This window comes from Heptranchias perlo, chromosome 2, assembly GCF_035084215.1.
Source record: "Heptranchias perlo isolate sHepPer1 chromosome 2, sHepPer1.hap1, whole genome shotgun sequence".
Taxonomy (NCBI): domain Eukaryota; kingdom Metazoa; phylum Chordata; class Chondrichthyes; order Hexanchiformes; family Hexanchidae; genus Heptranchias; species Heptranchias perlo.
The window spans coordinates 12,351,144-12,366,321 of NC_090326.1; the positions used below are offsets into that span (position 1 = coordinate 12,351,144).

At 44.3% G+C, this 15,178-nt stretch overlaps 1 protein-coding gene across 2 annotated transcripts in view; it reads left to right on the top strand.

Annotated features, from left to right (window-relative positions):
* Nucleotides 1-15,178, top strand: part of exoc2 (exocyst complex component 2) — a 294,362-nt gene that overhangs the window by 130,766 nt on the left and 148,418 nt on the right. For both annotated transcript variants that reach the window (XM_068000284.1, XM_068000293.1), the window contains exon 11: nt 7,753-7,871. In XM_068000284.1, coding sequence (XP_067856385.1) covers nt 7,753-7,871 — 119 coding nt within the window. The remainder of the gene's footprint in view (nt 1-7,752; nt 7,872-15,178) is intronic.

A 15,178-nucleotide genomic window follows, 5' to 3' on the forward strand; every position in this document is an offset into this window, starting at 1 on the left:
CACCCAAGTCAGGGCTGAATCAGAATTTCTGTAGTTCAACGATGGCAAGACTGTAACCAACCTGTTCAGCACCCGCCGGAATCTCTGCACCCAAGCCTGATTCTGTTCCGTCTTCTTAACAATGCTCGTTTAATTTGGTGGTACACAGCACCGATGTCCTGCTGGATCCTAAGCTTCGTCTCAAACCCTATATCCAATCCGTCATTAAGACCACCTACTTCTGTCTCCAAATTATTATTGTCTTTGTCCATCCCTCACTTCCACTGATGCTGAAACCCTTATTCAAGCCTTTGTCATCTCCCAGATTTGATTTTTCCAATGGTTTTCTCACAGGCCTCCAAAGCTCCACCCTGCACAAACTCCAACTCATCCAGGACTCCACAGCCCCATCCTGCATCGCACAAACCCCCTCTCATCGATTATTCCTATCCTTGCTGTCCTTCTCTGGAATGTTTCCATCGGCATATCAACTTTAAAATCCTCATCCTCACCTATTTGCTGACTCCCTTTGTCTGTAACTTTTTGCATCCTCCACTTTTCCAATTCTGGTTTGTTATGTGTTCCCTCGGATATCTGAGCCGTCACTGGCAGAGCCTTCATTCAAGTCACTGCCACACTCTGGAACACTCTCCCATAACACCTCTGCCTTGCTTCATCTTTCCCCACCCAAAAAAGCCACCTTAAAACATACCTGTTTGACCAGGCCGTGGGTCACCTTCCCCAATTCACCACCGATGCTCTCGAGTCTGACTTTTTAAAATTTGTTCGTGGGATGAGGACATCGCTGGCGAGGCCGGCATTTAGTGCCCATCCCTAATTGCCCTTGAGAAGGTGGTGGTGAGCCGCCTTCTTGAACCGCTGCAGTCCGTGTGGTGAAGGTTCTCCCACAGTGCTGTTAGGTAGGGAGTTCCAGGATTTTGACCCAGCGACAATGAAGGAACGGCGATATATTTCCAAGTCGGGATGGTGTGTGACTTGGAGGGGAACGTGCAGGTGGTGTTGTTCCCATGTGCGTGCTGCTCTTGTCCTTCTAGGTGGTAGAGGTCGCGGGTTTGGGAGGTGCCGTCGAAGAAGCCTTGGCGAGTTGCCGCAGTGCATCCTGTGGATGGTACACACTGCAGCCACTGTGCGCCGGTGGTGAAGGGAGTGAATATTTAGGGTGGTGGATGGGGTGCCAATCAAGTGGGCTGCTTTGTCCTGGATGGTGTCGAGCTTCTTGTGTTGTTGGAGCTGCACTCATCCAGGCAAGTGGAGAGTATTCCATCACACTCCTGACTTGTACCTTGTAGATGGTGGAAAGGCTTTGGGGAGTCAAGAGGTGAGTCACTCGCCGCAGAATACCCAGCCTCTGACCTGCTCTTGTAGCCACAGTGTTTTTATGGCTGGTCCAGTTAAGTTTCTGGTCAATGGTGACCCCCAGGATGTTGATGGTGGGGGATTCGGCGATGGTAATGCCGTTGAATGTCAAGGGGAGGTGGTTAGACTCTCTCTTGTTGGAGATGGTCATTGCCTGGCACTTGTCTGGCACGAATGTTACTTGCCACTTATCAGCCCAAGCCTGGATGTTGTCCAGGTCTTGCTGCATGCGAGCTCGGACTGCTTCATTATCTGAGGGGTTGCGAATGGAACTGAACACTGTGCAATCATCAGCGAACATGCCCATTTCTGACCTTATGATTGAGGGAAGGTCATTGATGGAGCAGCTGAAGATGGTTGGGCCTAGGACACTGTCTTGAGGAACTCCTGCAGCAATGTCCTGGGGCTGAGATGATTGGCCTCCACCAACTACTGCCATCTTCCTTTGTGCTAGGTATGATTCCAGCCACTGGAGAATTTTTCCCCCTGATTCCCATTGGCTTCAATTTTACTAGGGCTCCTTGGTGCCACACTCAGTCAAATGCTGCCTTGATGTCAAGGGCAGTCACTCTCACCTCACCTCTGGAATTCAGCTCTTTTGTCCATGTTTGGACCAACGCTGTAATGAGGTCTGGAGCCGAGTGGTCCTGGCGGAACCCAAACTGAGCATCAGTGAGCAGGTTATTGGTGAGTAAGTGCCGCTTGATAGCACTGTTGACGACACCTTCCATCACTTTGCTGATGATTGAGAGTAGACTGGGCGGTAATTGGCCGGATTGGATTTGTTCTGCTGTTTGTGGACAGGACATACCTGGGCAATTTTCCACATTGTTGGGTAGATGCCAATGTTGTAGCTGTACTGGAACAGCTTGGCTAGAGGCGCAGCTAGTTCTGGAGCACAAGTCTTCAGCACTACAACCGGGATGTTGTCGGGGCCCATAGCCTTTGCTGTATCCAGTGCACTCAGCCATTTCTTGATATCACGTGGAGTGAATCGAATTGGCTGAAGACTGGCTTCTGTGATGGTGGGGATATCGGGAGGAGGCCGAGATGGATCATCCACTCGTCACTTCTGGCTGAAGATGGTTGCAAACGCTTCAGCCTTGTCTTTTGCACTCACGTGCTGGTCTCCGCCATCGTTGAGGATGGGGATGTTTGCAGAGCCTCCTCCTCCCGTTAGTTGTTTAATTGTCCACCACCGTTCACGACTGGATGTGGCAGGACTGCAGAGCTTTGATCTGATCCGTTGGTTGTGGAATCGCTTAACTCTGTCTATAGCATGTTGCTTCCGCTGTTTAGCATGCATGTAGTCCTGAGTTGTAGCTTCACCAGGTTGGCACCTCATTTTTAGGTACGCCTGGTGCTGCTCCTGGCATGCTCTTCTACACTCCTCAGTGAACCAGGGTTGATCCCCTGGTTTGTTGGTAATGGTAGAGTGAGGAATATGCCGGGCCATGAGGTTACAGATTGTGCTGGAATACAATTCTGCTGCTGCTGATGGCCCAAAGCGCCTCATGGATGCCCAGTTTTGAACTGCTAGATCTGTTCTGAATCTATCCTTATAGCACGGTGATAGTGCCACACAACACGTTGGAACACCTCAAACTGTGAAGTGTCTCGGAATGTTCTCCTTCATTAAAGGTGCTTTATAAATGTAAGTTGTTCCATAGGAACTGGCAGCCTTGCCCCAAGTGGCCATTTTTCATTTGTAAGCGTAAATGGTTAGTGATGGCAAACTATTTGATCACAGCTGAGTGAAATCTTGCTTCACCTGATATGCACACATGAACTTTCTTGCAAGGTCACTAAATAGCTAAAAGATGCAGGAACTTTTACTGATTTTCTTTTTCTCCCACCCCCTCCCTTCCCAAACTTGGGGACATTGAGGCCAACAGAAAGATGTGAGTTGAGTCCCTGGTCTATGCTATGTTAGCTCAGTCAGGATTACCCTCTCCCACCACCACCATGGATGATTTAACTCAGCGTTGATCAGGGATTGAAATCTGCGATCTCTTGCCTGTATGGTTCAGTATTTCGCCATCGGTGCAGTCACCCATAGAGCGACAAAGTTATCTTTTTTTTTAAAGATAAAACAAAAATCCAATTTTATTTGGCAGCACGTTGGATATAAAACTCAATATTGTCGTCAGATATTGGTCATGAATAGAATTTGAGGTACAACAGCTTGAAAGCTCTTGGCATTGCTCCTCATGGATGAGTTTGTTTGTGCAGAGAAGTTCACTGGCTCTTCCTCTGGTTTTCTTAGAATGCATCCAGTCGAGGAGGATACAGACAGACTGGTGAATTACAGATGCATTACAGATGAAATTTAATGCAGAGAAGTGTGAAGTGAAGCATTTTGGGAGGAAGAATGAGGAGAGGAAGTATAAGCTAAATGGTACAATTTTAAAGGGGATGCAAGAACAGAGAGACTTGGTGGTGGACGTACACAAGTCTTTGAAGGTGGCAGGACAAGTTGAGAAAGCTGTTTTTTTAAAAAAAAGCATATGGGATCCTTGGCTTTGTAAGTAGAGGCATAGAGTACAAAAGCAAGCAACTTATGGTAAACCGTCATAAATCATTGATTAGGCCTCAGCTAGAGTATTGTGTCCAATTCTGGGCACCACACTTTAGAAAGCATGTCCAGGCCTTGGAAAGGGTGAAGAGATTTACTAGAATGATACCAGGGATAAGGGACTTCATGTGGAGTGACTGGAGATGCTAGGGTTGTTCTCAGACCAGAGAAGATTAAGGAGAGACTTAATAGAGGTGTTCAAAATTATGGGGAGTTTTGATAGTGAATAAGGAGAAACTGTTTCCACTGGCAGGTGGGTCAGTAACCAGTGGACACAGATGTAAGATAATTGGCAAAAGAATCAGAGGAGAGATGAGTTGTTACGATCTGGAATCAAAGGGTGGTGGAAGCAGATTCAGTAGTAACTTTCAAAAGGGAATTGGATATATACTTGAAAAGGAATAAATTTTCAGGGATATGGGGAAAGAGCAGGGGAGTGGGACTAATTGGATAGCTGTTCGAACAATGGGCCAAATGGGTCTACTGTACTGTAATATTCTATGATTCTGTGATTTGAGGCATTGGGAGACCTAAAGTCAATGTAGGTCAGCAAGCACAGGGTGATAGGTGAGCAGGATATGGGCAGCAGAGTTTTGGATGACCTGAAGTTTATGGAGGATGTGAAGCTGGCCAGGAGAGCATTGAAATAGTCATGTCTGGAGGTGACAAAGGCGTGGTTGAGGGTTTTGGCAGTAGGGTGAGTCGGGCAGAGACGGGCGATGTTACAGAGGTGGAAGTAGGTGATCTTTGTGATGGAGAGGATATTATAGAAGGAGGCCATTTGGCCCATCATGCCTCTGCGGCTCTTTGAGCTATCCAATTAGTCCCATCCCCCTGCTCTGTCCCTATGCCCATGCAAATTGTTTATTTTCAAGTATATATCTAATTATCTTTTGGAAGTTACTATTCAATCTGCTTATGGCGTGGGAAACTCAGCTAGGGATCAATTAGGACACCGAGGTAGTGAACAGTCTGGTTCAACCTGAGATAGTGGCCCGGGAAAGAATGGAATCAGTGGCAAGGGTACAGAGTTTGTGCAGAAGTCTGAAGACAATGGCTTCAGTCTTCCCAATGTTTAACTGGAAGAAATTGCGGCTCGTCGAGGACTGGATGTTTGACAAGCAGTCTGAAAGCACAGAGGCAGTGGAGGGTTCAAGAGAGGTGGTGGAGAGGTAGAACGTGGTCAGCTTACATCTGGAACCTGGCCCCATGTCTTTGGATGGTGACACAAAGAGGCAACATGTAGTTGAGGAAGAGGAGGGGACCAAGGATATATCCTTGGGGACTCCAGAGGTAATGATGCAAGTGAAGAGAAGCCATTGCTGGAGATGCTTTGGCTACAATTGGATAGGTAAGGGTGGAACCAAGCGAGAGCAGTCCCAATAAACTGGACAGTGGAGGAGAGGAGGATGGTGTGGTTGAGTATGTCAAAGGCTGAAGAGAATTCAAAAAGGAGACAGAGAGATAGTGCATCATGGTCATAGTCATAGAGGATGTCATTTGTGCCTTTTTCATTGGGGCTGTTTTAGTGCTGGGAAAGGGGAGGAAACCTGATTGGAACAATTCAAACATTCACGTTCAAGGACTTTGGAAAGAAAAGGGACGTTGGCGATGGGGAGGTAGTTAGCAAGGACAAAAATAACAACAACTTGCATTTATAAAGCACCTTTAACGTGGTAAAACGTCCCAAGGTGCTTCACAGGAGTGATTTTCAAGTAAAATTTGGCACCGAGCCACCTAAGGAGATATTAGGGCAGGTGGGCAAAAGCCTGGCCAAAGAGGTAGGTTTTAAGGAGCGTTTCAAAGGAGGAGAGAGAAGTGGAGAGGTTTAGGGAGGGAATTCCAGAGCTTAGGGCCCAGGCAGCTGAAGGCTGGTCGCCAATGGTTGAGTGATTAAAATCGGGGATGCGCAAGGGGCAAGAATTGGAGGAGCGCAGAGATCTTGGAGGGATGTAGGGCTGGAGGAGCTGACAGAGGGTCAAGGCCATGGAGGGATTTGAAAACAAGGATGAGAATTTTAAAATCGATGGCTCCCGGTCCGGGACGCAATTTAGGTCAGCGAGCCCAAGGGGTGATGGGTGAACGGGACTTGGTGCGAGTTAGGATACTGGCAACAGAGTTTTGGATGAGCTCAAGTTTATGGAGGTTGGAAAAGAGGAGGCCGGCCAGGAGAGCATTGGAGTGGTCAAGTCTAGAGGTTACAAAGGCATGGATGAGGTAATAAAGGCGATGGGGAGGTAGCTTGCAAGGACAGAGGGGCTGAGTGGGGGCCTTTTGAGCAGGGGTGATGGTGGCAGTTTTAAAAGGAAGTGGACAGTCCTTTAGGGGGAACCATTTATAATGTCGGCTGGCATAGGGGCCAAAAAGGGAAGTTGGATAATCAGCAGTTTAGTGGGAATGGGGTCAAGATAATAGGAGGTGGGTCTCATGGACAAGATGAGCTCAAGAGAGTCATTGGTGGAGATAGGAGAGAAATTAAAAATGACACGAGTTCAGGACTAGGGCAGGGGGCAAACTTGGGGAGCTATGGCTTAGTGGGCAAGGGGAAGGGAAGGGGTGTGGTAGAGGCAGCTGAACAGATGGTCTCAACCTAAGTGACAAAGAAGTCCATGAGCTCTTGCACTTGTTGGAGGTGAGGAAGGATGGGGCAGAGGAGATGGGTTTAAGATGACAGCTGATAGTGGAGAAAAGGAGCTGTAGGTTGCCTTTGATTTCCAGGATGATCCTGGAGTAGTGAGCAGTTTTAGCAGAGGAGAGCAAGACCTGATGAGCTCAATATAGCCTACCAAATCTGGCGCTGGATGGTTGTGCGCCAGATATATGGCCCTTGAGTTTGAGAGAGAGAAGATGGGGACCAAACCAGGGAGAGCAACCAGGCTGGGAGAGAATAAGGGTGTTAGTGGGGTCAAGGGCATCCAACAGTGGAGGTGAGGGTATGATTGATCAGATCAACAGCTGCAGAAGGATCGTGACAATTGGAGGGCATAAGGATAGAAAGTTGGTAGTTTGGAAGCGGGGTTGTAAGTGACTTGCGGGGAGAGTATCTTTCAGGGACAGATGTAGAACAAAGTGGGATTGGAAGGGGCTGGGGGATGTGGATGCTGAAGGATACTTCCCCATGGCTTTCATTCACCCAAGCATGCGAGTTTTAGTGGGGTCAAGGGGATCCAACGGTGGAGGTGAAGGTGTGATTGGTCAGATCAACAGCTGCAGAAGGATCGTGACGAATGGAGGGCATAAGCAGTTTCATATAATGTGGTTTGGTCTTGGTCTTGTCATACATTATGAAGGATGATAAAATGTATGACTGAAAACTGAATAGTGCTGATGGCGGTAAGAACAATATTAGAACTTCAGTGTGGCTATCCCCCAGTGGTTCAGTTTGTGATAAATAACTGATTCACCCAGTCTGTGCAGAGTTAGCTGATCTCAGCAATGACAGGATGCTATAATTGGTCACATTGCCCCTAGGTTACAGAGATGAAAATTGATCAGAGTTCTCACTCCTGATCGCTATCTAATAATTCCTGTTGTGAATGCATGCATGTGGAACTCTGGTGAAGACCAGATCAGGCTCAGCTGTGGTACCCTCATAGTAGGAGAACCTGCCAACGTTACTGACGTGATGAGAATAGCAGCCACTTGGGGAAGGCATTGGACTGCATCAGATGCCATGGAACTGTGTCTATCAATAAGTGACTGTCTTCAGGAGAAGACAAAATTGTTGAAGAAAGAAATAAAAGAACTTCAGCTTGAAAACTGTGTTCTTTATGTTTTGCAGTTTGCTGTGATTTTAAACATTATGTTCATCATGATTGCAGATACCTGTCCGATCTCCACGCACCAGGTGACCCTGCCTGGAAGTGTATTGTGGCCCAGCACAAGTGGATCCTGCAACTAATGCAGAACTGCAGAGAGAATTATGTCAAAGGACAAAAAGGTAAATTTATTTTAAAATTGGAACTGTTTAGTTTCAAGAAATTAAATTGTTTGTGCTCTCTGGAACATTGTTACTGCACACGTCTTATGGAGAATAAGACAGACCCAAGGGTCTATCATGTTTTATGTTAAATATATCTATAGAAATTTATAGCTTGTCAGTATTGTGAGAATTTTAAAATGGTCTGGTTTCTGGGAGGACTGTTTGTGTTTCTCTGAGTGGGAGGAGTGTGGAATACGCAAAGTGGTCTGCAGCTTCAAGGAAATTATTCTTCCCTTTTTGTCAATCGCTTCTAGGCAGCTCCACATCAAGACAAAATAGATTTTGTGTCTAAGAAGACGCAATATGTAATTTAGGACTGAGTTAGTTGCGTTGCCTAACAGATGCCAAGTCTAACACAGATGATGGAAATAATTAATATTGACCAGCAGGCTGTCATCTGTCCACATTTACCACCTTTCCGTCAAGGTGTCCTGTGAGCACAACTCTCTCAGTTTTGTTTTGTCCTGCTTGCCAGGATTCTGAGAGGTTGCCCTGATATCTTTTGAAATCTATTTTTGATTGAAAACTTGGATCAATTTTGAAGGAAGTTTGGGTCACACTTGGTAAGACCAGGCCAGATAAGAATCGTTAAGCTGATTTATTTTACAGCAAGTGAACATACAAAGCAATAGTTCAACCAGTACTTTATGTCTTTGAGTAATACTATAAAATAGTGAAAACACTACACTTCCCCTCATCGGTAGGTCATCTTCCTTGACTTAAACAAAATAATTACTAACTGTCCATCTGCATGTTTTATGTTACCTTCTGAGTTTGGCGAAATCATGTCCTTGCAGCTTTCTATTCTTAAAAAAAAACTTGACTATCAGTGAGTGTTTCTGTTTCTATGTCCCTGTGTTTATGACCCGATGGGAGGGCCTGTACTGAACGCTGGGGACTGGAAATGTCGAACACAATGGGTGTTAGGTGTTCAGCAATTGCTGAAACAGTCTAATGAATTGCTTATTGTTTACAGTTTTTGCAGGAACAACTTTAATGCCTAGCTTATGAGCATTTCAACCAGCTTTTTAAAAAAAAAAACTTCTGTGAATACACTTTGCTTTGAAAACCCACCAATTAAATGTAATTCTTTTCCAAATCCTTTCTGTGGAAAAATGGTCAAGAACCTGAAACGTCGTGATCTTTTTATCTTCCTGTTGTATCAGCTTGACATCAAAAGGGAAGCAAGGCTTATAAACTAGCTGGATTCCCTTCTTGCTGGACCATTATTTGGGTCAGAGGCAAATGGAGGAGACTTTGGCTTGTCCTCCTGGCATGAAAGCTTTTTTACGGACATGTGGTCCAATTTTATAAGAATTGCTGAAGTTTTTGGAAATTTATCGTTTTAAAACAAAGTATTGGTGAGACACCATGTATTCTATTATTGTACTCAGTCTGGTTATTGATCTATCTTGCTTCCATCTTTTAATTAAAAACTAATTTTTAGTATCCAGCTTGAATCACATAATCTGTCAGTGTGTTATTTTCCACTGGTTTTAAAGGGTAAGCAAAGTATCATAGTGGGTACAGCACAGGAGGAGGCCAGTCGGCCCATCATGCCTGTGCCGGCTCTTTGAAACAGCTATCCAATTAGTCCCATTCCCCTGCTCTTTCCCCATAGCCCTGTAATTTTTTTCCCTTCAAGGATTTATCCAATTCCCTGTTGAAAGTTACCAGTGAATCTGCCTCCACCACCCTTTCAGGCAGTGCATTCCAGATCATTACAATTCGCTGCGTAAAAAAATGTTTCCTCATGTCGCCTCTGGCTCTTTTGCCGATCACCTCAAATCTATGTTCTCTGGTTACTGACCCTTCTGCCACTGGAAACAGTTTGTCCTTATTTACTCCATCAAAACCCTTTAGGATTTTGTACGGTGATATTCCGTACTACTTCCAATGTACATGTAACATTGGTAAGCAGGTTCGTTGTTTGCCCAGAGGCCTGCTGTGCTAAATACTTTGCGCATTAGATGAAGTTTTGGTTTGTAGGAAGTGCCTGTGGAAGCTCATCATTGCAAGGAATGAGTGAAAACTATCTGGGGAGAGCTTGCATTGCAAAATGTCATCTGATTGAACCCAGCCCAACAGTTGAACTGCCCATACATCCATTCCAACTTTTATCTACTGCTCCCCCAAAAAAGTAAACAATGAAATAAATCATTTCTGAGTCCATTAACAGACTACCTGTATTTTCTGGACTTCTTGTTGGTGTCCTGGATTGGAGAGTGGTTCTATAATGATATGCGTCTTGTAAACCTTGAAGTTTCCCAGAACATTGACAGCAGCAAGAGTAAGTCCCATTTCCTGAAACACATACCAAGTGCTGCGCTGGCTGACCAAAATGATAAGCTAACTGGCAATTTGTCAAAAATACTACAATGCGATGGTCTGCAGAACATCCAGAAACAACATGTTTCATCATTAGTTTTTGCTCATGCTAGTCTTTTGGTCTCCATGGATCATAAAGAGACTGCAGCTTAGAGGATGCGATGGGCAACTTGATCCCAGCTTGGTCACTCAGCATCAACCACCAACAGATGCAACAATTGCCTGGAGACAGTTCTCCCTTCAGCTTTTTCCTTCATCTTTTTGGAGCCTCTTGATCTCTATCCTGATCGCAGAAGGACAGTATAACGTGGGCTCAAATCGATGTTCCTTCTATAAAAATAGAAGATGTTGCAAATACACAGCAATTCTGTAGAATCTAAAAAGAGAAAAGCCAAGTTAATGTTTCATGTGTAGACCCATTGTCAGAACTGATTGATGTCTGAAGAATGGTCTGTGCTGAAAATGTTAACCTATCTGTTTTCTTCTCAGATCCTGATGGACCTAATGTATATATTTTTCAAAAAATATACTTTATTCATAAAATTTGCAACAATACATAATACAGTTGTCATCACATTTCAAACGTACACAATACAGATTATACAATTCACAGGTTACAGCAAGTTCAAATATGATTCCAACAATACAGTTACACATCGAATGTAATTACAGTTCATGACACTCTAGGGTGCCTCATTGCAATACAATCAATACAACTTGTTGATTACAGATTCATTACAGGCACATTACATTTCATTACATAAATTTGTATTTTACATTCTGCCCACGGGGGTTTTTCCCTGATTGCAACCCCTCGGTGTACAATGGCGGAAAGGCTCTAAACGGTTGCCTTTCCCCACAGAGCCTTTGCAGCGGCCGCACCCAGCTTCAGTGCGTCCCTGAGCACGTAGTCCTGGACCTTGGAATGTGCCAGTCTGCAACACTCATTCGAGGACAGCTCCTTGCACTGGAAGACCAGCAAGTTTCGGGCAGACTAAAGGGCATCTCTCACTGAGTTGATGGTCTTCCAGCAGCAGTTGATGTCTGTCTCGGTGTGCGTCCCTGGGAACAGCCCAAACAGCACAGAGTACTGTTACGGAACTGCTCGGGACGAACCTGGACAGATACCACTGCATCTCTCTCCAGACCTTCTTTGCAAAGGCACATTCCAGAAGGAGATGGGCGATGGTCTCGTCCCCACCGCAGCCTTCTCGGGGACAGCGCGCGGTGGCGCTGAGACTCCGGGAGTGCATGAAGGTTCTGACGGGAAGGGCCCTTCTCACCACCAGCCAAGCTAGGTCTTGGTGCTTGTTTGAAAGCTCTGGCGATGAGGCGTTCTGCCAAATGACATTCACAGTCTGCTCGGGGAACCAACCGATAGGATCCACCATCTCCTTTTTCCTCATGGTCTCGAGGACGTTACGTGTGGACCACTTGCTGATCGCCTTGTGGTCAAAGGCGTTTTTCTGCACAAACTTTTCCACGAAGAATAGATGGGGCAGAATGGATGGAGCTTTCCATGGCAGCATGGCCAGGGACAGATAGAGCCTCAGCACGTAGTGACACTTCGACCTATTGTATATCTGATAATGTGGTGTTGCCCAGGGATCAAACTGAACGCTCTGGTCACTTTAATTTGCTCATCTAGAATTGAAGCAAATCCATCTATGTTGTTCTAGCCTTCTTAGGAATATAACACACTATTGCTTAACCCTTGTGTACTGAAATATACATGTTAACTTTGTGGTCTAAATGTGTACTTATCCATTCTCTGATATCTTTTTTACTAAAAATGTTTTGTACTTTGCATTGTAAGTCATTTCAATGAATTTATTACTTTTTTAAGGTGAATTCACACTAACTGTCATATTTAATTTTTAAAAAAAGGTACTCTGCTATTCTGTTCAGGTTTAATTTGTAAAATGTCGACACTGGAAATTTTATGCAGATGACCTTTTTGCTATTAGCTGTATTGTGATTCTTAGTAGTGAGGATTTTTTTTTAAATTGAGAAGCTTAAATCCTTTTCCAATCTTCAAAATAGCAAAACAAAAAAAAAGGATGCCTGAGAAAGGGGATAATAGCCAGAGTCACATCTCCACTAATAAAGGAAGAGCTGGTAAAAGCACTGTTCCCTTACAGCTTTCCCTTCCACTCACCCAGAAAAAAAGCAGCTGTACTAGTGATAATAAAAGCATCATTTGGTCACTGGCCTTTTTGTGTAAAACTTAGGCTCCTCTGTAACAATATAAAGAAGGAAATGTGATAATATACAGCACAGTCTTTAAACTTTCGAGTATTAGAATAAATATTACCAACAGTGCCCAAAGGTTGTCAGCTCTGAGTTTGTTTGTTTGAATGTATTTGGAAGTAACTGGTTTTACCCAAAAATTATGACCATGTGGAAAATCATGATGTTGAGATGTTGACTGTTCCTCCTCCAGTTTCTCTCTTTATTGTGATGGGTTGAGGACTTAATTCTGATTAAAGTTCAGAAAACACATTGCAAATAAACATTAAAGTCTCTCCATATGCTGTGCTGAGTACCATGTTATAAAACACAACTTGGGAGGTGCAAGAGTGTATTGATGCCTTCTCTTATAAAATGTCATTTTAAATACCAGTGGGTTATTGCTTATGGCTAGCCAAGGTCTGGAGCAGAGTTATAATGTAAAATTTCTACTGTCAAAAATAAAGGTTTAAACAATATAAGCTCAAATAATATATACATTTCATAACATCAATAAATTTACCAACTGAATTGGCCTTTTTGTCTTTTAATGCCTTCAGTTGTAGGAAAGTTGTTAGAAGGGATGCCTCAGGGTCACATAACATGGCTTCTGGAAAAGAAGCCATGATGTGGAGATGCCGGTGATGGACTGGGGTGGACAAATGTAAGGAATCTTACAACACCAGGTTATAGTCCAACAATTTTATTTTAAAATCACAAGCTTTCGGAGATTATCCCCTTCGTCAGGTGAATGAGTGAAAGGTTCTCAAATCGCATATCTTATATTAGGCTGGGACACCATCACACCAATCAAAAGGTGTGATGGTGTCCCAGCCTAATATAAGATATGCGATTTGAGAACCTTTCACTCATTCACCTGACGAAGGGGATAATCTCCGAAAGCTTGTGATTTTAAAATAAAATTGTTGGACTATAACCTGGTGTTGTAAGATTCCTTACATCTGGAAAAGAAGGTTATGTCTTATCAATCTGGTTGAATTCTTCTAAGAGGTTACCAGGGTTGATGGATGAAGGTAGCCCAGTAGATGTTGTATACTTGGACTGTCAAAAAGCTTTTGATAAGGTGCCTCACAATAGACTGCTATATAAATTAGAGTCCTTTGAGATTGGATGGCAGATCCTGGTGGGTTGGATAGGGAAATTGTTGCATTCTCATAGAGGATTGTCATTAATGGCAGTGGCTCAGTGTGCAGACTGATTACTAGTGGAGTCCTAGAGGGATCTGTGTTAGGACCGTTAACCTTTGCGATCCGAATGAAGGCATTGCTCATACTGTCCGCAAGTTCGCATATAGCACAAAGATCTATGCTGGTGGCAGAGCCCTTGAAGAAATGAAAAGATTACAATCTGATCTAGTGGTGGAATGGGCCCGCATCTGACAGATGACACTTAATGTTGATAAATGTAGTGGGGTGCATGTTGGTAGGGCTTAATGGGCTCTGAATTAAAGTCTGTTGAAAGGGAAAGAGTGTTATAGTGCATGAGTCTCTAAAGGTCTATGACCAGTGCCGAGATGCTATAGCAAAAGCAAACAGGGCATTAGGATGTATAGCTAGGACAATACAGTACAAAACAAAGAGCACCATAGTGTACCTGTACAAGGACTTGGTTAGACCATATCTAGAATACTGTGTCCAGTTTTGGCACCAGGTGGGAGATGTAGAGGCCTCGGAAAAGGTTCAGAGGAGAACGACTCGATTAATTTCTAGCCTAAATTACGATAGGCTTATGGAGCTGGGTCTCTTTACTCTAGAAGAGACTTGATTGAAGTATTTTAAAATGATGAACTAGACTGTGCACATGTGGACAGATTATTTGAATTAGATAAGTTAGGGAGAACGAGGGGACATTCATACAAGCTGCATAAACATAGAACTAGGTTAGATGTCAGGAGGTTTTTTTTTTCCCAGAGGATTATTAACCTTTGGAATCGGTTGCCAGCTCATGCAGTGGGTGAAGATTCACTGCAAGCCTTCAAAAGGGAGTTGGACAAGTTCCTGGAGGAGACCATTATCGCTGCATACAAAAGGTGTGTGGGATGTTGGATAATATACCTCGTGGTCGTTGTTATCTCCTGGAACTCGTTTTTGATCGCCTTGGGGAAAGGAGAGCAATTTTCCAGAATTTTCTTTTGTTGAACTGGCTGCTGGTGGGGTGGGGAGTATTGGGGGTTGTGTTGCTTACTTGCAACATGGCTGAATAGGACAGACTCGATGGACCAGCTGGTCTTTTTCTGTCTGTTGTTTTGTATGTTTGTATTAAGGTTTTTACTTGAAGGCCTCAGTTTCTCCCTAAAGCTTGAGTTTGGAACTGTGAGCATATGAACTAATTTTGAATTGTGCAGTCAGGGCAAACACCTTGTTTGAATCCCTCCAATCAGGTTTCCGCCCCTGCCACAGCGCTGAAAAGGCCCTAATCAGTGTCACATCCTATGTGATTGTGACCATGGTAAACTATCCCTCCTCATCCTTCTCGACCTGTCTGCAATGCAGCCTTTGACACAGCTGACCACATCATCCTCCTCCAATGCCTCTCCTCCATTGTCCAGTGAGTGGGACTGCCCTCGCCTGGTTCCACTCTTACCTATTCAGTCATAGCCAGAGAATCTCCTGCAATGGTTTCTCTTCCCACTCCCTCCTATTTTTCATCTACATACTGCCCCTTGGCGACATCATCCGAAAACACAA